Raw genomic sequence first — 26,535 nt, 5'->3', positions numbered from 1 at the left:
GGCGGCCGGCGGCGGCGCGGCGGGCTCGGGGCGGCCGCGGGGGTCCCTGCCTGGCCCCGAGCGGCGGTGGCGGCGGTCCCGGGGAGCCCGCTCGGCGCCCGGGAGCCCCGGCGAGGACGAGGGGCAGCGCGCCGGGAGGCCAGCGACAAAGTTGAGCACGGGCCGGCGGCGCGGGTGGTGGGCGCTCGCGGTGCTGCAGCTGCACTTGCTCCGGGCGCTGGCTCAAGGTAGGTGCGGGCCGGGGAGCGGGGCGGACCGGGGCCGGGAGCCTGGCGGACACGGGCCGGGGAGCGGGGCGGACGCGGGGAGGCGCGCCCGAGTGCCGCTCGCGGGACCTGAGTGGAGCCGGGCGCCGAGCCTCCGAGTTGGGAGCCCGCCGCTCCTCTGCGGGCTCAGTGGCTGACTCTCGTCGGGTTCCAGGTGCCGGGCACCTGGAGCCGGTGTCCCAGACCCCGCGTCTCTCCGGTCCGGTGCCTGACCCCAGGGGGAGCCCGGCCGTTGCTAGAGCAGAACTTTGGGTGCCCGCGGCCTCTCCCCTAGGCTTTGCCCTCCGCCCCCTGTGGTTTCTGTTGCGTCGGTGCTGGTCTCTGAGTGGGTGCTGCCCCTCTGCCGGTGCCAAATGGCTGTTTGAAAAGGGAGGTGGCATCTCTCCCGAGCCGAGCTGTCCCCGAAATCTGGGTTCTTTCAACGACCCGGTACGTACCCCCTGCCTCTGAGCATACTTCCTCGCTGAAGTTTGCTTGTCTGGAAAGAATAAAGGTGAAAGCAAGCGGCGAAAAGGTGGAAGTAGCTAGCTAGCTCCACGCGTCCTTTTGGTGTGGTCTTTTAAGATGCGTGTACCTGCGTGGGCAGCTTCAGGGGAATTGGCTTTGGTGGTATTTAGTGTCGTGGGATATGGAAGGAGACAGGTGGACGGCAGATGGGAGCCCTAAACTTAAATTACCCGTGTTCAGGGTCCAGGGAAGGTGACGTGTGTGCAGCGACGGATAATGATTTAAGTGGAATCACATCTTAAAGGTCTGAGCTCAAAACTGTCATCGATAGTTTAACAGTTAACTCATCCTTTTGTTAGTGTTAACCTAATGGATGTGCACTGAGGTCCTCCCCGCCCTCTCCCGAAGTGCCCGCTTTCATGTTTTGCTACATGGAAACAAATTGCCGTGTTTCTGGTTAATTTAACTCTCCTCCATTACTTGGAAAATTTTCGTTTCGCTTATTTGTGCATTTTTGCTTAATGACAGACTTTGGTAGAAAAGCATTAAGTCGTTTTGTAAAATGGGATCTGTAGATTGCCAGAGAAGCCAGGTTCAAGTGAAGAAATCTGAATCACATAGGGATGACCTTTAAGATAGAAAAGGGTGTTTATTAAGTTTTCCTGTTTTTTTTCCTAAAACAGTGACTTGCACTTTGCAATAAGCCCTGTACATTTATACATCTAAAGATTAGTGCACAAATTCAAATGGTGGGGAAAAAAATCTGGCTTTGTTTTGAAGTATATTATGCAGATTTCAACTTTTTATCAGCTTGAAGGCTGTCCGGCTTGTTGCTTTTTACAATTGTAGTGTTAATGAAAATTAATTTTAAAAAAGTACTAAGGCAACAAACTTTGTTAGGCAGGAGTATTTTATTCCTTGTTACCAGTATAAAGCATGGGTACCTGTTTTACATGGTTTACAGAGTGAACAGATCTTTTAGTGTAAAATTTCAAATAGGTTGTAACAAGTTCTAAATTCATTGACAGGTTTCTGTTCTCTGTGCTCTGTGAAATGCATAATATATCCATCATTTTTTATATTATATTGAAAATTCATATTACAGGGGAGATGTCATTATTTGACAAAAGCTCATGTATCTTGAAAATGAAAATTCTGGTGCTGCTATAGAGATTTCTGACGGGATGATGAGTTGGTCATAATGCATAGGGAAGTATTCTCTTGAATCTTATTAGATAAAATGTAACGTTCTAAATGGAATACCTCCCACTTGGTTGGAAGGGGTCATAAGTACCATATTACTATGTAGCTAAGTGAAGCAATTCCTAATTTCTCTTTAAGTGTTTCCTTCTAATGGCGTTTCATGTGGCGAGGCTTGGTCATGATATCTTGGGAGAAAATAAGTGCAATATTAACCAGTAAAAGTTACATAGATTTACATAGCCCCAGTTATAAGCAGAGTGCGTGATTGACCATTATGTGAAACAGTTTCACGTCTTCCCAATGTAACTTTAATAGTCCTGGGGTTTCTTTCTACCTGGTAATAGGAATTTGAATTATATACTCTGCTTATGAGTGTGTTTGTAACTTTTCTAGATTGCTTTCTAATTGTGAAAGGCAGGTGGCAATGCATGCTTTCGGTATGTTGTCCACTAGGAGCCAGACGTGAGTGTTATAGAAGGTGCCTTTTGAGGCGGAGGATGGCAGGGTTGCAAGTGTCATGTGTGTGGGACCTGTGGTGCCTTAGCTTTACTGCTGGACCTTTACAGGTGTATTGATTCTGGTAATGTTCAGTACAGCCTCATGTTAAGGTTGTATTCATCAGGTGCAGAGGGGTAGGAACGCTCTCAGTTACTGCTTGGGGTGGTTCATAGTTCTTAGTTTCTCCTTTGGAGTTATTTCTAGCCACTTGGAACCGTGGTTCTCCAACTTCGGTGTGTATCAGAATTACCTGGGGAATTGGGGGCACCTGTGGAGGGCCAGGTCCCTTTGTTCTTCAGTGAGCCACGTGAAAGAAATCAGCTTGCTTCCAGGTGATTCTGATACACACTAGAGTTGGAGAACTACCAGCTCGGATTGCCTGGATTTTCCTCATTCCCTTCACCTGCGCATTTCCTGGGCCCTCTCTTTCCCAGTGTTTCTCAAACATATTTGCACATTCGAATCACCTGGGAGCTCTAAACAATAGCAAAGCTTGGATCTCATTCCCAGAATTTGTTTTAATTGACTTGCGGTTTGACCTGGGCATCAGGAGATTTAAAAACTCCTCAGGTGGTTCCAGTGTTCAGCCAAGTTTGAGAACCATTGCTGTAATCCTTTTTACGGAAGGTCACATGACTTGATTTTTCTTTTAACCTTGTTTCTGGCTGGTCTTGTGGTTCTATAGTGTGTGTACCTCCCCCCCCCCCCCAATTCCAGTGAGCTGTCTGCACTTTGAGCTGATTTTCACTTGTTCCATGTTCATGATCTCAAACTTTGAAATTTCTTCCAGACTTAATTAGCTTTTCAGTCGCTCCTTCTATTTATTCCTACTGACATTGTTGAGCTCCTGCTTTGTGCTAGTCTGGGGTTTGCATCAGCATCGCCAGTGCAATTTAAAAATACACTCATCTGGGCTCTACCTCCAACCTGGAGGTCTTTGGAGGGAGAATTTGTGCATTTGAAAACTCCACACGTGATTCTCGTATCTTCGTATTACAGTTTTTTCCTTGTTGGCCAATCCCATAATCTCACCCAATTCTCTGTCATCCTTAGCCTGACTTGCTGTGACCTGGACTCCTACCTGGATCCCTCTTCTTGGGCCGATCTCAGCCTTGAGTAAGGTCTACTAATTAGGTTTCTCTGCCACTGGTTTGCTGGAGAAATCTCAAAACAGTGCTAATTGGGTTCGGTACAAATCTAGCTTCCTTTTGGGCCCTTGTTGCTTCCCATTCTCCCTGAAGTGGTTTGTTTCCCCTGTTCCTCTTACCCCTAGACCCCCTTCTCCTCACATCTTTGTAATTTGAGTTTCAAGTGGAACTTGAGCTCCAGGCTGGCAGCTTCACTAGAGAGTCTTCATAGAGAGTACTACACTTAGTAAGTGTTCAGGTACTTGCTGATTAAATTTTATTAGACCACTCCATGTTTAACAGATGGCAACTGGCCACTTGGTTGGTAACAGTCTTGTAAATCTGACAGTAAGCGATTATCACCCTCTCTGCAGTCTTACGTATGGCCACCTGTACCTCACCTTTACTGAGCCCTTATTATGTGCCACGCACTAAGTGCGTTACAGGTAGGCTCATTTACTCGTCACAACAACCCCTGAGAGGCAAGTAGCATTTTGTCTGTGAGGAAACTGAGGTACTGAACTGTTAACTGATTTGCTTGAGGCCTCAGGACTAGTGGAAGCAGATTGGAAAGCAGGCTACCTAATCCACAGTTGATGCTCATCACCAGTGGGTTGGAGTGTCTCCCATGCAGCCTGTGGCTTTATGTGGGGAGGGAGAGCAATCTGATCAGTACCAGAGGGAAGATGGCGGCTGTTGTTTTCCAAATGCTGTATTGAGTTACATGGCCTCAAGGTTCGGGTCACCTAATTTACTGTTACCGTAAAACAATAAAAATTAGGTTAAACAATTTGGAAAATACAGAAGAATATGCATAGCGCCCTGCATATAACTATCCCTCTCCCATAAGAAAAGGACTTGCCAGTTTGGTTTTTCTTTTTGAAGAATTTTTTTTTCTCGTAATGTAAATGTCAAATTGCAACTTAGAATGGGGTTGTGGCAGTCATTTGGCAGAGTTGAACTCCCCAGAATTGACCACTAGGAGCATACTAACCACTTCTTAGAAGAGCACTTGGAAAGTTCTTTTATCCTCACTCAAGTACATGCATAAGTCCTTTAAATGGAAATAGAGAGGTGGGGTTCATAAGGTACTGACCTTTTGTTAACATGCATTTTATCTAACGAGAGTTAAGTTTAGCTATATATTGGGATTATATCTAGCCAGGAAGTTTCCTTTGTCGTCAAATATTGGAGTAAAACAAAGTCACTCTGAAAAGTTAAGCAGGTGATGGAGTGGAATCAAACAAGATATCGTAGTTAAATTCTACCTCCCAGTTGCCTTTATAGTCTATCCTTTCTTAAGAGTCCTTGTATTGTTTTTTTTTTTTTTCTTCTTTTTTTGCGGTACGCAGGCCTCTCGCTGTTGTGGCCTCTCCCGTTGCGGAGCACAGGCTCCGGACGCGCAGGCTCAGCGGCCATGGCTCACAGGCCCAGCCGCTCCGCGGCTTGTGGGATCTTCCTGGACCGGAGCACGAACCCGTGTCCCCTGCATCGGCAGGCGGGCTCTCGACCACTGCGCCACCAGGGAAGCCCCTAGAGTCCTTGTATTGTTTTTGTTGGGAGACTCAGGGCCTTCCTCCAGGTGTCCCTGAGGTCGGAGACCATAATGTCTGCTGACCAAATCTAGGGGATGGAACAGACACAGTGTGAAAACTCAGAAGCTGGATTTTGCCTAGGTCATGACTTAAATTTCTGTAAGAAGTAAAAAAAAGCAGTTTTAAGAGTACAGCATTTAAGTCCAAATCAATGAAAGTTGAGTAAAACTGAGGGTGGGGAATGAAAATCAGGGTGAAAGGTATAGTATAAAGAGGAGTTAAAGTAGAATTATCTTAAAAAAAAAAAAAAAGTAAAGGTGTCGATGTAAGTTTTATGATCTGGTTAATACAGTAAGCGATGATACGTGTTTACCTAATGTAACTGAGCATTTTAATACGTGTAGAGTCTCTTTCATTCTAATTAGTAATTTGACTTCATCAGTTCTATAAGGCATTTTCTTAAAATTTCTCCTCAATTTGTAAATCTCTTTTAATAAAACAGATTATAAATATTTGTACCTATGATCCCGAGAGAGAAGATATTTCGCCATTTGGGACTACGGTGATGGCACCTCATGTCATCCTTTTGTAGTAATGCATAGAAATTAGTCTTATGTTTTTTAATGATTCCCTGAACTACAGAAGTCTGTCATAGTTTGATAGATACCTACCTGCCAGTTATTGATCCCATACCTGAGACCTGTTCTGGAGAAATACATTATTATTAGTCTCACAGCTTCATTATTTTAACACTATTCTTACCATATCCAAATACAAAAATTAAAAATGTAGGGGAGCACTGCTTCAGGAAACTCTTGTTTCTCTGTTTGCTCTTCTAGTATTTAGGTGGTATGGCTTCCGGCAGGCAGCTTCTAAAGCCAGAGACTCACTGCCTTAGCCTGGCTCCAGGCGTCCCTTCCCCAGGGTCTCCTGTAGGTGTTGTGGGAATGAGAATGTTTACAAAGCTTTTCTAGAAACAGGGATGAGGTGAATGGAAGAGGCATTGGGATAAGTGTTACTAGACCTGGTTTCCATTTTATTCTGTAACTAACTTGCAATATAAGCAGGTCTGTTAGCTTCTGAGCTGATTTTTCTCAACTGTAAAAGTTGGAGGTTAGACTAGATCTTCAAAATCGTTCTGCTCTGATTCTTTGATCTGTATTTTGTCGTATCCTTCTGCCCTTCACCAGACTCTCTGTGTCTTCTGTCTGGTGATTCGATAACTCCATATGTCTTGGTTCTTAGAACCTGATTCTCTTCATTTTACCTTTACCGTGATATTTACAATGTCAAAAACAATGAAGATGCAGTATAACATTTCTCCTTAGGGGCTGCCATCTTACACATGATATATTTACTCTAGCTTGAAAGTGGTTCATGCTCAAAATGTTAGGTTCTGTAAAATGAATTATTGCCGTAATTTATCAGTGTAAGCCTGAAGTTTGGGGAAATAAATTTCTTTAAAATGCAAGATGCTTATTTATTTAAATGGCTGGAAGGGAAAGGGCAAGGCTAATTGAAATCTAGGAGGTACTTAATGCAGTGAGAAATTTTAGAAGATATGAAATAGTGATATGAGAATGTTTATGTTTACAGGACAGTGACCGTCAGTAATCGAAGAGATTAGTAGGTGGTGTTCTCTTGATGTTTCTGGACGCAACCTAATGTTATGTTGGTTAATTGTCTTCATTAGGGACTTTCAGTAAATCAGAAGGTCCTCAGAATTAACAAAATAACTACACTTTAACAGGCTTAGCTGGCACTCTGTTGATACACAGACAATGTCTAGTGAAGATAGCAGCTATCAATTAAGTGATCCAATTTCTTGATAACAAATATGTCAGCCAGGTAAATCTATTAATTTACTGATCTTTGCAGATTAGCTTGTTGAACATGAGCTAAGACTGTAGTTTCTGCAGTGTTTTTGGGTTTGGTGTGTGTGTGCGCATGTGTGTGTTTAACTTTGGAGATGTGGACTTTAGAGAATTGGACTCCTGGGCCCATATTATTACATAGATAAATTTAGCCTTTGGTGCAATGTTTTGTTGCCTTTTCTCCCTTTCAGAACTATGCTCTGTATTCTAGACATGATTCTTTATTGTGAGAGTTTTGGAAGCTCTCAAATATGTAAGCTTGATTTTTATGAAGATGAATGATCTCTCCAAGAAAAAGAGCACAGGGAGGGAACTAAAGAATGACTATGGCAACTGGAAGAGGAGTATGGCTTCTCAGAGTGCCGTTAGTTGCCTTTATTAAGAATTTTACCAAACCAAGCAGGCTAGTAAGGAAGAAGTTAGATTTGGGGTAAGGAGGTATATCATAGCTTATATCACATAGGTATAACCTATTCATATGTAGATAAGGATGGTTATATCCACAGGTGTCTGGGTTTTTCTCTTTAGTGTGATCCTTAATTTTGTGTGTGTATTTATGGTCTTGTGAAAGAGGGACTATTTTCAAAGTGAAGGTCTCCTTTCTTGCCTTCCCACTAGGTGTTAAATGTGATGCAAAAAGAATAGGAGGTTTTAATTTTGTGGACTGAGCCCTTCTGCACAATGAGTGTCAGTGTTGTTTTAATACATGAACCACCAGATGGCAACAGAAAAAGTATTTAGATAGGATGTAATCTCTAGTTTCCATAGCTATTTTTTTTCCCCTTCCATGGTACACTGCTTTTCAGCCCTTCATGCAATATATAAAATTCTTGTCTATGAGCAAGGTGAGTTTGTAATACCTTACAATGGAAATCACAACCAGGAAATAGAGTAGTGGTAAAGTATTACTAGAAAAAGACATTTTATTTACATGAGTGCATGTATAAACTGTTCCCAGAGGGAGTGGGTTTCCAAGGATGCAACTTTATGATTTATGTTATCGTACAGTCATGTTTTTACTACTAATTTTTAATTCAGCATTTAGCTCTACAGTAAGCTGTGATGATTTGCAGAACATAAAACATGGCTCTTACCCTCCAGCATTTTATGGAACACCTTTAAAAGGAGGAGATACATGAGTTTACAAACATTGAACATATTTATGTATTTTCTGGCCAAAGGTATTTTTACTTTATGTGGAATTTGTTTTATTTTTGCTGTGTAGGTATGTCCCCTTTTTCTAAGTGTGTCTTCTTGGCTCTTCTAAGGGTTTTATTTTCTCCCCCTTTGCTAAGACTCTCTTGGTTGCAAACTAGAAACTTAGTCTGAATAACGTTTTTTTAAAAAAAAAATTTTTATTGGAGGCATCTTGGGGTATCAGTGTAACAAGAAGAATACTTTGAAACTTGGCAGATGTAGGATTCAGCTCCATCTCAGGGGTAACTAGAGCCAAGTATTTGAAACCTCTCAGGTGCTGTCCTCTTTGTCATCATCTCTGCTTCTGTTCCTGTGTTGGGGTCCTTCTTGACTCTCACTGAAATTGCCTTTCTCTTTGTGACTAAAATGGGGCTATTGCCAGCCTTTACATTCCTATTGCTTCAGATCCTGAAATAAAGATTGACTTAAAGCTTTGGTTGTGAAATTTGTGAAATGGTCAGGTTTGCATTTTAAAAAAAATTTTTTGAGATGTTGGGGGTAGGAGTTTATTAATTTATTTTTGCTGTGTTGGGTCTTCGTTTCTGTGCGAGGGCTTTCTCTAGTTGTGGCAAGCGGGGGCCACTCTTCATCGTGGTGCGCGGGCCTCTCACTGTTGCCGCCTCTTGTTGCGGAGCACGGGCTGCAGACGCGCAGGCTCAGTAGTTGTGACTCACGGGCCTAGTTGCTCCGTGGCATGTGGGATCCTCCCAGATCCCAGGGCTCGAACCTGTGTCCCCTGCATTAGCAGGCAGATTCTCAACCACTGCGCCACCAGGGAAGCCCAGGTTTGCATTTTAAAAGCATTATCTTGAGAAGAAAAGAGCACTTTGATTGCAAAATCGAGAAGGGGATGGGAGAAGCCAGAATGACTGTAGACAAGTTAAACTGTGTCATCTGTTGAGAGAAAGTAGTAGCTTGAGCCAGGGTGGTAGGGTTGGAGGTGGAGAGAGGAGGGCGGATGGGTAGGGAGAGAGACAGGGGAAAAGATGGACAGGACTTGGCAGTAGGTTCGATATGGAGGGTGATTGAGAATATGTCATGGGTGGTATCCAGGCTTCTGACTTGCATGACTGGTTGATTAGGGGAGTCATTCACTGAGGTCAGACCACCTCAGTTTGGGCAGCAAGATCATGATTTTGGTTTTGAATGTATTAATGTGAGGTACCTTTGAGACATCCAGAGAGACCTGTCAAGAAGATGTTTGGGTATATGGGTTTTGCAATCTGGGCTTTTGGTATAAATACTTGTGGAGATAGTATAGCATGTTTAAGAGGATGGGCTTGGCATAAAATAAAACTGATTCACAAAAGCTAGCTGTGCTTCCTTGGGTGGGCTACTTAATCTTCTTCAGGCATTATTTCTCATCCCTGAAGTATAATTGTACAATTTTACCTTCTTAGTAATTGTACCTACTTCATATAGCTATTCTGAGGATCAGTTCATACGATCACAGATAAGGTATGTAGCACCTTACCAAGTACACAGTATGTAGCTAGTAAGTGTTAGGTGGTGGTATCGTTGTTTACACTTCTGTGAACAGGAATCGTGCCTCATTCATTTTGTCTTTTCCCGTAGTACTAGGTATTAATAAGCCACTAGGCCAGAAGGGGGAGTGTGAACAGTTGATGTGTAGTCATGTTAATGTGGCAGTGACTTACTGGATAAATTGAAGGAGGAAGACACTGGATTGATGCGAGTGAATTTGATATGAGGACCAAGGAAAGGCCATTGGGTTTGTTGATAAGGTGGTAAATGTTGATCCTTTTTAGTATAATTTCACTAGAGTTGTAGGACTATAAAGCAGATTGAAGCTCATTAGAGAATGAATGGTCAGTGAGAAAATGGAGTCAACGGGCGTTTTTCTCATACTGTTAAAATTCTCAAGAAAAGAACTGTGAAGGCATTTGAAGTGTGTAGTGACAAAATGATCTTGAAATACCTTGGGACTATTTTAAAAACAATTTAAAAACTGTTCTCGAGGCTGAAAAAAAATATGGGCTGTTGTCATCTGGCAAAATTGTGAGTAATCATCACGATTCTCTGAAGTGATCATTTCACAGTTTCCTATTCTGCAACTCCTGGAGCCTTCTAGTGACACTGCTGCCAGAACCCTTAAGAGAGGACTTCCACTCCCACCCTGCTGCAGACGCATCGAAACTGTGGACAAAATAGAACAAGGGAAAGCAAAAGCATTCCTGAGCCTGATAAACCAGGAAATCCCAGGTGCCACAGGTGAAAAGAGAATTCAAAGCGAGGCTGTAATTGGAACTCAAGGCCTGTGGTGGTTTCAGATCTGAGTATAGGCCCCAAGGGCATGGACCTGAGGGTCTCATGAAGAAACAGGAGATGTGGTCTTAGGTCTGTGTAAAGAAGGAAGGTGGAGTTGGTGTCCTCCTGTACAAAATTTTGAAGCTGTCCCATCTGTGAAAAGAAGACTAGAAAAGCCTTGCCCACTGGTCTGAGGGAGTGCAAAGAAACGTGCTATCCTCCTGGGACTGTGCATAATTAGGAATAAGAAAAGAGAAAAGCTGTACCTCACACTGGTGGTAGGTTAAAACTTTACACTTCTTACAGTGCAACTAACCCTCAAGCTAAGAAATTAGCATAAAATCTGGTCCAGAACTATGGGAGCCAGTGGAGCCCTCAGACGTAAGTGTACAACTGTCCTGCAGAGCAGATGAGTCTGGGGACTCTAATAGAAGAAACAGCTCACGCTAAGGGTGAACTTGCAATAAAACATTGCAGCCACATGAGGAAATGAATCACTATGGAGGAGCTTTGGCAGATGTTGTAAATAGGAGAAAGGTGCTCCTGGGACATAGGACAGAAGTCATTTGGTTAAAATTACTAGAGATAAAAGGGGAAAGACTGCAATGAAAAAACACCACAGGTTGTAAAAACACATGGATTTGGAAAGGAACCAAATAGAATTTCTAGAAACCTCAAGTAAACTCAACAGACAGGTTAAACAGCTGAGTGGATATAAATGAAGAGAAAACTATTGACCTTTGAGGAGTTCCGAGGAAATTGCTTGTAATTCAGTACTGAGAGATAGAGGTGGAAAATGAGTGGATAAGACCCACTTTAGTATGAGAAAGTTCACCATTACCGATTTCTGTGAGCTTCCTGAAAGAGGAAATAGAGTGGGAGAGTTACTCTCCAAAGATATAATTGTTGACAGTTTTCCATCATAAACGCAAGGCTTGAGTTTTTAGGTCCAAGAAGCACAGTGAACCCAAGCAGGATAAATAAAAACAAATCCACACCTAGACACATGGTACATGAAACATTGGAAACAAGACAGAAGCAACCCGAAGAAAGTCATTGTCTAAATATCTGGAAGACGTCTTGGTAGCAGAAGATGATAGAATAATATCTTAAATGTTTTGGGGGAGAAACAAACATCAGCCTGGCATTCTGTATCCATATGAAGTAATATTCAAGAGTAGAAGTGAAATGAAAGCTTTGTTGATAAAGACAAAGTTGATCACTTGTAGACTTTTGCTGAAGGAACTACTAAAAGATGTATTTCAAGACGAAAGAAATTGAAAGTCGAAGGAAGGAGTGAAATACAAATAGTGAAGTGCAGACAGGGTTCAGAACCTAGGAGATCAGCTTAAACAGAATCCTAGTAGGGCTACAAGTAGGCGGGCCACGTTAGCGTCTGGGGATTTGGCTTAGCACTTGGGATCGCAAAGATGAAGGATTCAGGTAAAAGAAACTGAGCAATAGGAGTGAGGAATTCATTGTCTAGATAATAACAAGATTCTTGCCAGATAGAACCAAATATCAAGACCTTCATGTTTAGCCAACATATTCCAAAATGACCTCCTTTACATTCCGAATTGGGGTCTTACCTGTGGAAAAATAGGACTTGGATCTTAGCTATCAGAGATTCAGTGCACAAGGGTAAACTACGTTTAACAACATTTGAGGGAAAGCATACCTATTGAGGGAGGACAGTGGTTAAGATACGAAAAAGTTCAACGGATAAGAATAAATGGCAGATGAGAATGTAGACGTTTGCTGTTTGTGTCAACTTGATATGATTGGCTAGTTGTTTTTGACCAACTCCTGGACTTTGAAAATTACTTAAATCTAGTATCACCGTAGTATAGTTAGACAACAGTCATCTGCATCTCTAATTTTACTGTTCTCTGTGGGATCAAAAGTGTGAAATGTAAGTTGTGGTATGATTCTATTTAGATGGATACTTTGTAGCAATTTAAAATCTACAGTTTAGCATTTTATTATCTGAAAATACAGCTTAAGAGGGTTTTAAAAAACTACAGTTCTTTGCATTAAAACTTGCTCTTTCTTGGGCAAATAAACTGAATTTCATCATAGATACTATTGACAATAAAAAAACATTTAAAAAAAAAAACCCCACAAACAGCCAAACCCCATTTGCCCTGTGACTTCTCCCAAATCAGCTATTGAGGAAACATTGGGAGTCTTAACCTGCTCTGACTCCCATTCCCCCCGTTTAGGGGACAAGTTGGTTTGGTTGGAGTCTCTGCCCTGTGTGTAAGAGTTAGCAGCAGGTGACACTGACCAAAATGGTGAGGATCTGAATTTTTCTGATATCTTTTCTAGTGGCTGATGTAGCACATGAGAAAACTACTGCACTATGCTGGTATTAAAAAGATGTTGTAGAAGTGGATCTAATTGACATGGAAGGCTGTTCAGAATATACTAGGTGAAAAATGAGGTTATAGCATGGTTTGTACAGTGTAATAGTGTGTCTTTATTGAGTGCTTTTCATGCATCAGGCACTGTGCTAGGGTCTTTCTATGCAGTATCTTATAATCTTGTGACAACCCTATTTTATAGATGAGGAAATTGTGGTACAGAGAGTTTAAGGTCACCTACTTAGTAAGTGGTGCAGCTGGGTTTTCAATGCAGTGCTGGCTGACTCCAGAGTCCCTGCTCTTGGTCCCTACACTGTGCTGCCCATTGTGTGTGACATGAGCACATGTGGTGGGAAGTTTCTGACACAGGGTCATCCATATATAGGTCAATAGAAAAGGGTCTGGGAGGTGATGCACCAGGATATTGATAGCAGCCGTGTCTTGGTGACTTTTTTTCCTTTTCTCTAATTTCTGATTTTCTGTAATGGGCTTAGATTGCTTTTGAAAACTGTAATAGATTAAAAAAGTAATGGGGATATAATTTTAAGTCAGAAATGGATAAGAAATTACTGTTTTATAATATATGCAGCAAGTATGGTTGAAGGAGTAGACCAGCCTGCTTAAAGTGCTTATCTCTGTGTTATGGGAAATTTTTCTTTTTTTCTGAAAGTTCTAAGTTTCAAACAACAAGCATTTATAACTTTAAAAAATTGTGAAAGCAATTGTTATTTACCATAATGTGATATTAGTGGATTTTAGGAGGAATATGGTATTAAAGTAGTTTAGTGGTTCAGGCTGAGATTGCAATAATGGGGACTTGAGATTTTGGTGTGTTTTTTCTGTTTGAGGAAACTTAAATTACTGTTTTGGGCCTTATTTTGTTCATCTACTTGAAAAAGGCATGCAGTATCTAAAATACAGGCTCATTGTAAGAACAAAAACTCCTTTGAAAGATGGGTTGATGAACACATTTGTACCATCGATTTTTAGTTAGTGCTGTTTAACCTTTGTTTTATGATTCTGGTGTCACATTCTCCCAATAAAAGCTCTGATATCAAATAAATTTAATAAGTTCAAGTTTTAATGATATGTACAAAAATTTTGAAGCATGTAGTTTATAAATGAAAATTAGTGATTTTAAATTTGTGTTTTAAATAAATTATGAATTATTAATAACTTTATATTAACTATAATGTAAATGCAAATTAGGAGAGTATTATGTATGAATGAATGCAATAGTGTACAAAAGGTGCCATTTTCTGAGAATGACCCTGGTACACAGCAGGGGCCCCCATTAGCCATTTCTCTGCTATGTCATCTCTTGACTTGTTTTCGTGGAATTCTACAAGTCTTGCAGCCTCAGAGCTTCTCTGGTTCTTGCTGATCCCGAAGTGTGGATGTTCAGCTTTTCCTCAAGTGTGTTTTCCAGTATGTCTCCCTTTTGCTTAAGCTAGCCAGACTAGCTTTTTCTTCGAGCAAATGATATCCAAACCTTTTAAAATGGGAGGGCTTAATAAGCACTACCAATAATTTTGAACTGTATTATAAATAATAAAAAATTGTAGAAGTTCCAAAAGTAAATATTTCAAGACAAGCAAAGAAACATATATTGATTCTGAATGGGAGTATTATTCTTTGAATTACAACAAAGGGGATTGGTCTCTGCGTGTTTTGATGTTATTTTCATCTTACCACTTTCCAGACTGATTGGGAAGTGAGAATGCCTTTCCCTTACCTTGCTTAAGGTGCTTATGTGCCTTTGTCTTCTTTGCCCATTTCTATGGCTTGGCTTCGTTCTCTGGCTGTGCTTCCCAGGGCTCGTCAGGAGTGGGCTTGCCTCTGCCTATTCCTGTCTCTCTCGGCTTACTGTTTTTGAGTGGCCGTTGTTCTTCCCTTCCTCACCAAGGTTTCTTACCTGCAGTCTCTCCTCCCATGTTCACCAGCATTTCTTTCTATGGGTGGCAACATGTGTGGTCCACATTTAGGATGTGAGCAGTGTTAATAGGTACCCTTTCCTTGTGGAAACATCTAGAAAAGATGCTTTATTAAAATAGATGTGGCTTTGTGGTTCTTAAGCCTCTTTATTTTATTTAGTTTTGGTAAGCGGGGAGGCTTAAGGTATCCTTTCATGACAGGATTTTAGTCTACAGTTATATTTTATTATGTAGCACTTATTCTCTATGAAAAAATACATGAGTGGGTTAAAAAGTTGTATCATACCAAAGTATATGTATGAAAGGGATCTACTTTCCTGATCCTCATTCCCCTGGTCCTTTCTACTTGAGGTCATCACTGTTCGCTGTTTTGAGTATTCTTTCAGTGATATGTGTAATGCAACCATATACGTATATCCTTTAGCTTTATACAGATGGTAGCCTACTGTTACATACTTTGGAGACTGGCCTCAGCATAGTTCTTTTTTCACTTAACAATGTATCTTAGATATCATTTTGTATTGGCAAGTACAGATATATCTCGTTTTTAAATACGTACATAGAAAATGTGCTTTTAAGCCATTGGCTGTGGTATATTGGCATTATAACATGATGGTGTCTTGAGTCTTAGAGCTGGGTACAAATCCTGGCTCTGCCGTTTATAAGCTGTGTGACCTTGGGCAAGTTACAGAACCTGTCTGTTTCAGTTGCTCATTTATAAAATGAAAAGTTAATATCTCTTCACAAGGTTTTTGTAAGGATTAGAAGAGATAACGTATGTAAAGCGTTTAGCACAGTGTCTTGCTTAATAAATCATAGCTGCTATTAGGTTCATGAATTTATCAGATCAAATGAACCCCTGATGTGTTTCTCCTTCCTCAGCTAAAATAAAATACACAGAAGGCATTACATGTTTCTTGACCTCATAATTTACCTTGGTTGTCCTTTTCTTCCAGTCTGTTGTTTATAGTCTCTCCTTCTTCCTTCCTCACCCTCTCCCCAATAAATAATATTCTTTTGCTTTTGAGGTTTCTTGGCTTGTTGATGACTTTACTGACCGATCATATCCTCCTGCCATTGCATTGGGTACCATCAGTTATGGTTTAGTATAAACCTCAACAGAGAAGGGATATTTCTGTTGATGATACTCTGGAATGAATTGAATATTGACAATCAAATTTAGTCAAGTCACTCACTAGACAGGATGATTCTTTTTGTGGCTGGGATTTCAGCTGGGATAGAAATGAGATTTGGATACAGATGGCAATTGGCAGAGAGAATTAAGTGTGGGCCCAAAATGCCACAGGAGCACTTCAGCTGTGGGCCTGTCTGGAAGCGGCCCTAGGAGGCTGGTCCACGGGGCTAATTATGAGGGGGCGTGTGTGCGCATAGGTGGGGGGTGTGCAGTGACACATTGTTCATTAAAAACTGTCAGGATAAGTCAGAGGTGGTGGGTCCTCATGGGGAATAGTACGCAGGGTGTGGTGTGTTTAAAAAAAATAAAAAAATTTGGTGTGCGTAAACTAGATGAGCTGTCTTACTGAGCTGTTTTAATGTTCTTCCTGAGGGTACAAGCAGTCTAGCTGTGGGAAGCCCCAGCCTTTCCCACAGGGTAGGTGTGAGTCTCACTTGATGCGGTCTGCCAAGCTGTGATGCTTGGAGGACTCAGGATTGGTGCCCCCGGGAATTCTGGTGTAGGGCCTTTCCAGGGAGTTGAGCGTCTGGAAGAGCATCTGGGGGCTTAGCTGGCTAGTTGAAGGTATTGGTTCATGTCAGTGTGATTTCATCTATACCTACTGGCTGGTGTGGCCTAAGCAAGCTGGCTTACATTTGCGAGGTTTCTTTTATCCTCTCTTCAAGATTGTGTTTTCTGGCTTCTTGGCCTTGATAGGTTTTCAGTACTTGGATGATACATATGTGTACTGTTTGATCACCTTAATGTTTTCGTCCCTACTGAGTTTCTATCATATGCCGTGGTGACGAGTGAGGATCTATTACCTACTCCCAAGGTATCTGGTGATGGTCTGCATGTCCTTGGTCTGTGTATTGCCAGCTGAGCCTTTCTGCCGTAGAACTGTAATCACTGAAGGAAATATATAGAAATGTGGCACATGAGAGTACGTTTGAGGTGTTCCGTTCAAGGAGTTCGTTTTTGTTACTGTTTCTTTATATTGAAAATCTGATTTCCTCCGTTTGTCTAGATATGTCCCGTTCTTACAAGTCCTTTTTTCTTTTCATTTACTTTTCTGAAAGTTTGAACATTTAAAGAGATGACGGCTCAACTCTGCACCAACGTTTCCTGAGAAAGTGAGGAAATGAATCCCACCTCAGCCTCGCTCAGAAGTGGTGGAGGGTGTGATGTGGCAGAGCCACAACTCTTCTACCTTTTGAGGCAGTTCCTCCGGGTTCATTTTCCCTGCTACCCAATTCTGTTCTGAGGTGTGGGCTTAAGAAGCGCCAGAAGGTTCTGCTTCATACACAGTTTCCCCTCTCTCCCTCCTCACCCCTCATAGTTGCACGTGTACACTGGAAGAGTTAGGCGTTCTAGCTCCAGACATCTGTGCCCTCCTTTGCAGTTGGAAGTTTGCTCCTATCCCACCTTCTTACTTTACAGGCAGTACCTTGGACTCTATAGAGAAAGCTACAAGTAAAATCAAAAATAGGTATTTTTGGTATACAGAATAAGAACTCATGTTTCTGTAGGTTGCTGCTAAGCATTCAGAGTCAGAGTTCCTTCTTTAAAAAAACTGGCCTTGTTTTACTGGTTTTTTTTTTTTTTTTTTGGCCACGAGGTGCGGCATGAGGGATCTTAGCTCCCCGACCGGGGATCGACACTATGCCCCCTACTTGCGAGCATGGAGTCTTAACCACTGGACCACCAGGGAAGTCCCAAACTGGCCTTGTTTAATATTGATTTTTTGGGGGGGGGGTCTCAGTTGGTGTATGAACACCCTAAAGATAGAGGAAGACTTTTGACTAATTTTTGTTCTTTACAAATAAGTCATCAGAAATCTAACCGAATCTGTGGTGCCAGTCTATGGTCTTTGTAGATTTTTGTCAAATATTTTACATATTTTAAGCAATTTCTGTTTAAATAATAATTACAACTATCCCAGAATAAGTCCTTCTTGAGGTACAGAATTTCTTCAACTACTTATCTTTGTTAAGAGAGGAAATAAGACCTTTCATGTATCTTTTGCTGCTTATAGAATAAGACCAAACTTTATATATAGTATTGAACTTGACAGAATATGTTTAAAATAATTTTGATCTCAGGAATTAGAAAAATTAGTACCTTGGTACTGAAAGAACAGTGTGGCTTAAAAATATCAGCTAAGGCTAAGCAGTCTTACTTTTTTTTGCGGTACGCGGGCCTCTCACTGCTGTGGCCTCTCCTGTTGCGGAGCACAGGCTCCGGACGCACAGGCTCAGCGGCCATGGCTCACGGGCCCAGCCGCTCCATGGCATGTGGGATCTTCCCGGACCGGGGCACGAACCCGTGTCTCCTGCATCGGCAGGCGGACTCTCAACCACTGCGCCACCAGGGAAGCCCTAAGCAGTCTTACTTTAAACCTTGTACTTGATAAAAATTGAATGTAGCCTATAGACTTTGACAGAGAAGATCACAAAGTTCTTGAAGTTTCTCTATTTTTCTTCTGAAATGTAACTTTTGCTAACGTAACATAGGGTATAGGGATATCTTGCTGTGCTAAAATTTTCAGATATATCAGAGCATGTCTACTGAAGGCTCTTGAAAACTATTAAGTATTTATTGTACATAAAAAATCTTTTATGAAACTCAAAAATCTTAAAAAACAAAATCCGGAAGAAAGATGATACTACAGAATTTTCTGACAGATTGCTTAGAAGCCTCAAAATCAAAGTCAAAATGAATTAGAAAATCATCTTTGATTTTCCTGGGTCATTTAATTTGTGTTGATTTCTTTGTCACATGTAAGCTTTCTTACAGTGCAGTTCTAATGATGGGGTCCTGGGTGGTTAGGCTGCAGGCAGTGAGCTTTGGCCTGTTCTGCTACCCCTGGCTCTGGAGGCTCAGCCCAGGAATGTGAATCGATCGGGTGAGGATATCAGAACCTGTTGTTAAGAAGAACTCAAAACCATCTTTTTTTAAAGGTATTATGAAGATCTATGGTATCTGAAGAAGTTTATGCAAAGAAATACTCTTCATGTTGTGACAAAGGTTATTTTTTAAACCTTAGATTTAATAAAGTGAATGTGGAGTTGTTTTTGACTACTTTGTGAGCATATTACAGGATTCAAAGGTCAAACCGTGTAGGAGTGTAGAGAGGTCTTGCTTATACTCTTGCCCTCCAGCCTGTTTGCCTCCTCCTCCTGTCACAGGAAACCATATCAGCTTCTTTCTTTTAAAGGTAATTTTTAAAATTGAGGTAAAATTTACATAACACAAAATTAACCGTTTAAAAGTGAACAATTCAGTGGCATTTAGTACATTCACAGTATTGGGCAGTCACCACCTCTACCTAGTTCCAAAACATTTTCATCACCCCCAAAGGAAACCCATACCCATTAGCAGTAGCAAACCCCCGGGCCCCCCAGCTGTCCCCTCCCCATTAATCCGCATTCTATCTATATGCATTTACCTATTCTGGGTGTTTCATGTAAATGGAGTCATACAATATGATAACTTTTACATATGGCTTATTTCTCTTAACAGTGTTTTCAGGGTACTCCATTTCTTTTTATGGCTAAATAGTAATCTGTTGTATGTATGTGCCATAACTTGTTTATCCATTCTTCCATTGATGGACATTTGCATTGTTTCCACCTTTTGGCTATTGTGAATAATGTAGCTATGAAAATGCATGTACATGTGTTTGAGTACTTTCATTTCTTTTGGGTATATTTCTAGGAGTGGAATTGTTGGATCATGTGATAATCCTATGTTTAACTTTTTGAATATTTGCCAAATTGTTTTCCAGAGTGGCTGAACCATTTTACATTCTCACCAGCAATGTGTGAGTTTTCCCAAATCTTTGCCAATCCTTATTATTCTTTCTTTTCTTTGTTCCTTTCCCTCTTTGAAAGGTCGACTAAGATGTATTCTCCTTGATGAAATCTTCCCTAATTTACCCAATTTAGAATAGTACCCCAACTTTCGTAGCATTTTTGGCAACTTCCCTATAGTACCCATAAGTTCCATCCATCTAGTATTGTAGTTATTGTACACATAAATTCGTATTGTCTTATGTAGAATCTTTGAGACTGGAGAGTGTATCTTTCAGAACTGTGAACTTACATCATGCTGAATCAGTTGTAGCTGAGCATTTTGAGTGAATTTATGTATAAGGTTTTATGCTGTTTCCTCTCCTTCCTTCTTAACTGCATAAGTGTAGATGTTCCCCAGGGTTTCATCTTTGGCTTTTTCTTCCTTTTCACCTTATCTACTCTTTGTCAGCTGTCATTCCTAAACAAATGACTTCATCTGTATCTCCCCATTCCAGCCTCAGATCTGAGCTTTGTGTCTGATTCATCCCACCAGAACCTCAAATACAGTGATCCTTCAAGCCAGAGTTGACATGGCATTATCTAGCACCATATCTGACCTGTATATAGCAAGCATTTGTAGTTTTGGAATAAATATATAACTGAACACATTTTTTTCATCTTTTCCTGACTTCCTTTTAAAAAATGTTACTCAGACCTTGCTTTGCCTATCTATAAACAAAATAAAAGTGAAAGAGAAGTAACAACTGATACCACAGAGATACAAAAAATCGTAAGAGAATACTATGAGCAGTTATATGGCAACAAATTGGACGACCTAGAAGAAATGGACAAATTTCCAGACACGTACAACCTTACAAGGCTGAACCAGGAAGAAATAGTCTGAACAGACTGATTACTAGCAGTATTAATGAATTTGTAGTTCAAAAAACCTCCCAGCAAACAGAAGTCCAGGATTGGATAGCTTCACAAGGGAATTCTACCAAACATATGAAGAAGAGCTAATATCTGTCCTTCTCAAGCTACCAAAAAATTGAAGAGGCTGGAACACTTGCAGATTAATCCTATGAGGCCACCATACCATGATACCAAAACCAGACACAGACACTATGAAAAAGAAAATTATAGGCCAATATATCTGAATATAGATGCAAAAATCCTCAAAATGTTAGCAAACAGGATTCAGCAATATAGAAAAAGGATCATACACCATGATCTAGTGGGATTTATTCCACAGTTGGAAGGATGGTTCAGTATTCACAAATCAATCAATGTGATACACCACATTAACAAAACAAAGGATAAAAATCACATGATCATCTTGATAGATGCAGAAAAGCCTTTGACAAAATTCAACATCCATTTAAGATTAAAAACTCTCATTGAATTTGGTATTGAGGGAGCATAACTCAACATAATAAAGGCCAGTTAGGACAAAACCACAGCTAACGTCATTCACATTTTCAGTGCTGAAAATTTTCCCTCTAAAATCGGGAATAAGGCAAGGATGCCTACTCTTGCCACTTATGTTTAACATAATATTGGCATTCATAGCCACAGCAATCAGACAAGAAAAAGAAATAAAAGGCATCCAAATTGGAAGGGAAGAGTGAAAATTGTCGCTCTTTGAAGGTGACATACTATATGTAAAAAAACCGTAAAGTTGCCACCAAAAAGCTATTAGAACTAATAAATTAGGTAAAGTTGCAGGATACAAAACTAATATACAGAAATCTGTTGCTTTTTATGTACACTAATAATGAACTAGCACAGGAAACAAAACAATCCCATTTAAGATTGCATTAAAAAAGAATAAAATACCTAGGGATAAACTTAACCAAGCAGGTGAAAGACCTATATTCTGAAAACTATAAAACATTGAAGGAAATTATAGATGATACAAAGAAATGGAAAGATATTCTTGGATTGGAAGAATTAATATCTACTCTACCCAAAGCAATCTGCGGATTTAATGCAATCCCTATAAAATATCTATGACATTTTTCACAGAACTAGAACAAACAATCCTAAAATTTATGTGGACCCATAGAAGACCCCAAATAGCCAAAGCAGTCTTGAGAAAAACAGCAAAGCTGGAGGTATTGGTATCATGCTTCCTGACATCAAACTATACTGCAAAGCTACAGTAATCAAAACAGTGTGGTACTGGCACCAAAAACATGTAGATCAATGGAACAGAATAGAGAACCCAGAAATAAATCCACGCACTTATGGTCAATTAAACTATGACAGAGGAGGCAAGATTATACACTGGAGAAAAGACAGTCCCTTCAGTAAGTGGTGCTGGGAAAACTGTACAACTACATGTAAAAGAATGAGATCGGAATGTTTCCTCACACCATATACAAAAATAATACCACTGTTTCTACATGGAAATATTTCATATACATCCCCTGTTTTTCTACTGCCTCAGCCTGAATGTGGACTCCACCTACTGTCTGGGCTATTATAATGACTAAGAATTTTTTTCAGTGAATACCTTGGGGATTACTTTTTAGTCTTCGAAACTTTATTCGGCTCTCCAAAGCTGACCCAGTTGAGCCTAGCGTTAAAAGCTCTTCACCTCCCTCTAGATGTCACTAAACACCTTTCCAGCCTGTTCTCTTATTCTTCTGTAACCTAGTCAGTGTTTCAGCCAGTATTTTCTGTGTCTTGGTGTCACCATCATCCACTGAGTCACCTCAGCTAGAAACCTGAGACTCATCTTGAGTCTACCTCTTCCTTCCTGACCCTGCCATATCCAGTTAGTCAGTTTTGAAATCCTGAGGGTTTTACTTCTCTAAATATTTCTAAAATCTTTCATCATCCTTACTGAATTTTCTGCCCAATTCTTGGTCAAATCCATCCTCCACATAGCTTCCAAAACATGAATCTCACCATGAGTCTCTGCTTACAGTGGCTCTTATTGAGGCATTTGGAGATCATAATCTGAGCCTTGTTTTCCTCTGCTGTGTAATCTCTTCCTGGGTTTCATTTGGCACTCTCAGAGTACTGAATTGCCAGTAGTTCCACTCCTTTGCTCTCTTCTCCCCAACACACTGTGTTGTTTTTACCTCCTTGCCTTTATTTTGCAAGTCCCTTTAGCCCTGAATGCTGTCCCCTAAGCCCCCTCTCTCACCCCACCTTTGGCCAGGCAAACTTCAGCTTATTCCTTGAGTCTCAGCTCAGGTATCACGGCCTCCTTGTAGCCTTTTGGATTTCTGTGTCCTCTACACAAAGAATCGTCTTGATTTCCACAGTATCCTGTGCATCTCCCTATCTTTGTACCTTCCTCATTATAGTTTATTATGTCAGTCTCTTTCACCAGTCTGAGAACCTCAAAAGATATGATTGTTTTATTTTATTCATTGTTATATTCCTTGCACCTGGCACAGTGCCCAGTGTATAATAGGAACTTGATAGATACCTGTTGAATGAATGAATACGTTGTGTAATTTTTCCTTTATCACTATTTATGCCTGCGCTTATTGAATTTCCAGAGCTTGCTATAAAAGATAAGAAAAAATATGGTTAACATGGGCCAGCATTTGGGTGGCTCATAATATAGTTGGAGATTCTAGAGGAAAACCCACTTCCAAGTTCATTCGTCTGTTGATCAGGTTCAGGTCCTTGCATTTGTAGGACTGAGGTCCCTATTCCATGTTGGCTGGGGCTACTCTGCTTCTCGAGGCCTGCTTTCTCACAGAGCCCCTCCATCTTCAAACCAGTAACAGCACCCCACATCCTTCTAATGCTCTGAAAATCTTTGACTACTGTTTTTAGCCAGAGAAACTCTCTGCTTTTAAGGACTCATGTGCCCAGATCACTGCCTCCTTGCAGGGATTGTCTCCCTGTCTGAAGGTTTAAACGTGCCATATGTCACAGTATTCACAGGTTCCAGAGATTGGGGTGGGACATTTTTGGAATTATGCCTCCTGCAGTGCTCAAAGTTTTGTGATGTTTTGACAGATTGGGTAAAGGTTCTGCTTTAGCCAGTAGAATACGTCTTTCCGTGCCTTTTTTTTTTTTTTTTTTTTTTGCGGTACTCGGGCCTCTCACTGTCGTGGCCTCTCCCGTTGCGGAGCACAGGCTCCGGACGCGCAGGCTCAGCGGCCATGGCTCACGGACCCAGCCGCTCCGCGGCATGTGGGATCTTCCCGTACCAGGGCACGAACCCGTGTCCCCTGCATCGGCAGGCGGACTCTCAACCACTGCACCACCAGGGAAGCCCTTTCCCTGCCTTTTAACTTGAGGGTTTATATGACCTGTTTCCATTTCTTCAAGCCCTTGGTCTCATATTGCTGCATAAGGATTTTAATCATGTGATGTATCTCATAATGTAGAAATAAGCTCGAGAGAAGTGAGTTTAAATGGACTGTTGGTCCCCATAATGAAATCTAGTATGTATTGTTCTGAGGAAATGTGATTCATGTTTCTCTCCTTTCTCCAATTGCAGTTTTAGGTTCAGATTGTTTTTCTTGCCTTTCTTCTCCTCTTTTATCTTAGCATTTGAAATCATTGAGGAGATTGTTTTGATTATAAGCATAATACTGATTATAAGCATAACATGGTTTTTCTAAAGTAAGCTTCTTATTGAAATAGACATACAGAAAGGTACGCAGATAATAAATATATCACTTGATAAATTTTCACAAATGGAACACATGTAGTTAATACCCAAATCAAAGCATTAGAACATGTATCAGTATTCCAATAAGCCTGACTATCCTATGGCCCCTTTGAAAGCAGTGTTTTATTTGCCTATTAATTTGATGAGCTTTTTGTTTGTTTAATCCTTAAAAAAAACTTTTTAAAGAAGCAGGTATGAAAGATAATCCTTAAACTGCTTGAAGCGTGGAATATGAGTAGTTAGGAGGTAGCTCTTGTAAGTTTGTTTGCTACGGACGATGGGACTTAGTGACCAAAGGTGATGTGGGGCTAGGTTCCTTATCTTCTCAGTAATAGGAAATAAACTCTCATTGTATAACTAACTTTTAGTTATAAAAATGGGCTTTGCACTCAAAGCAGTAGTAGGCTCTTTTGCTGCTAAAATAGAAACTGGAAAACTGTTCTTTAGGAAAGTCAACATAATGGGGTCAATTTGAAGTGGTGGTTGGTTTTATATTTTATTTTTAAGACCAGAGATTTTAGTTTTTCTCTTCTATAATTTTGTTAAACTTGTGCCCAGAAAATAGTAAAGGGCAAGATTACAGAATTTATACGTTTGAAAGTTCTTAGGGGCCAGCGTTCAAAAGGAAGTCCTTTTTCCATTCTTAATTTTTCTATTTTAATATATGGCAAGTTTTCCATGTTGAACTTTTCTTTTTTAAGAGAACAAGCTTTAGGAAGCTGTATTCAAGCCCCGTATGATGTGGTAGACTTTGCTAATGGGATACCTATTCGTTTGTGTCCTTAGACACCATTACCAAAAGAATTATCATCACCATTACCAAAAGAATTCTGGACCCTTTGGGAAGGACAGCTTCTTAAACTTCTCTACCTATCCACAGTTGGGTGATGCTTGAGTCTTATGGATCCATCTTAAAACACAGATTCTGATGTGGTATTCTTACATAGAAATTTGACAACTTAAAGCAGTAGACCATGTCATACATACTGATACTCAAGGGTGCATGGTCTGAGCATCAATAGCCTGTTTTTCTAGTTACATATATTATAACATTCCCAATCTTATGTATAATATCCTAACCTTTGTATGTATCATCTTAACCTATTACTCTGTTTCTCTAACCTCATGAATTATTGCATATATCTATACATAAGTAACTTTACTTATTTTCATTAATACTCAGAGAATACCAACTTTAAAAGGAGAAGAATATGGATACATTTTAAAATGTGAATTTCAACATTACACCTAAAACTCTTTATTAAAATCATACGAAGAAGCTCGTTTTATGTAATCCTGGTTCCCAGGGACCAAAATGATTTTTATTGTAGATGATAGAATGTGAAAGTAACTATTTCTATCACGAAACCATCTTAAGAGATTAAAGTGCATATCAACAAAATAAACTAGCTTCTCATAAAATTATTAATATTGCTAAATGATATAGTTTTATATATCTTTGAAAGTGTACTAGAACCATTGCTGAGTAAAGTCTTACACATTTTTTAAAAAAACTACATGAATAGTCTTCAGACTGCTTGAATTTCTGTTTTGTTCAACTAATTTTTCGTGAGCAGGAAGATCTTAGAGATGGTGGTTATAATAAAAGTGGCAGGCTTTTAGAAATCATGACTAGATTGCATGAGTCAAGTACATCCCCTTTGAGAGACCTAGGAAAGGCCACCTCACTTGATTGTATCCATACACATTCTCATTGTGAGAGAGAGCCAACCAAAGAAAAGATTACATACTTAGACATTTGTATATGTTGTTAAACGTCTCTTAATATAATTCCAATATGGTGATTTGTTTTTCCCTCCCAGTGGCTTAGGATTTGTGAAAATGTTACTCGTTCATTAAAAAATGTAGAGTGTAGAAAACTATAAAGAAAGTAAAAACTAAACTGGGAAAGCAATGGGTGGTGATTGGTTCAAGATGGTGGAGAAGAAGGACATGCACTCACTCCCTCTTGCGAGAGCACTGGAATCACAACTAAGTGCTGAACAGTCATTGACAGGAAGACACTGGAACTCAGCAAAAAAGACACCCCACATCCAAAGACAAAGGAGAAGCCACAATGAGACTGTAGGAAGGGCACAATCGCAGTAAAATCAATTCCCATAACTGCTGGATGAGTGATTCACAAACTGGAGAACACTTATACCACAGAAGTCCACCCACTGGAGTGAAGGTTCTGAGCCCCACAT

The 26,535-nt window shown here is 40.4% G+C and overlaps 1 protein-coding gene across 1 annotated transcript in view; it reads left to right on the top strand.

Moving 5' to 3' along the window:
- Window positions 1-26,535, top strand: part of SDK1 (sidekick cell adhesion molecule 1) — a 653,415-nt gene that overhangs the window by 452 nt on the left and 626,428 nt on the right. The window contains exon 2 of the mRNA XM_029220872.1: window positions 87-227. Within this exon, the coding sequence (XP_029076705.1) occupies window positions 87-227 (141 nt within the window). The remainder of the gene's footprint in view (window positions 1-86; window positions 228-26,535) is intronic.

Source organism: Monodon monoceros, unplaced genomic scaffold, assembly GCF_005190385.1.
Source record: "Monodon monoceros isolate NGI ecotype Baffin Bay Population unplaced genomic scaffold, NGI_Narwhal_1 Super_Scaffold_13, whole genome shotgun sequence".
NCBI classification, from domain to species: Eukaryota; Metazoa; Chordata; class Mammalia; order Artiodactyla; family Monodontidae; genus Monodon; species Monodon monoceros.
This window is presented reverse-complemented; position numbering and strand designations above follow the sequence as displayed.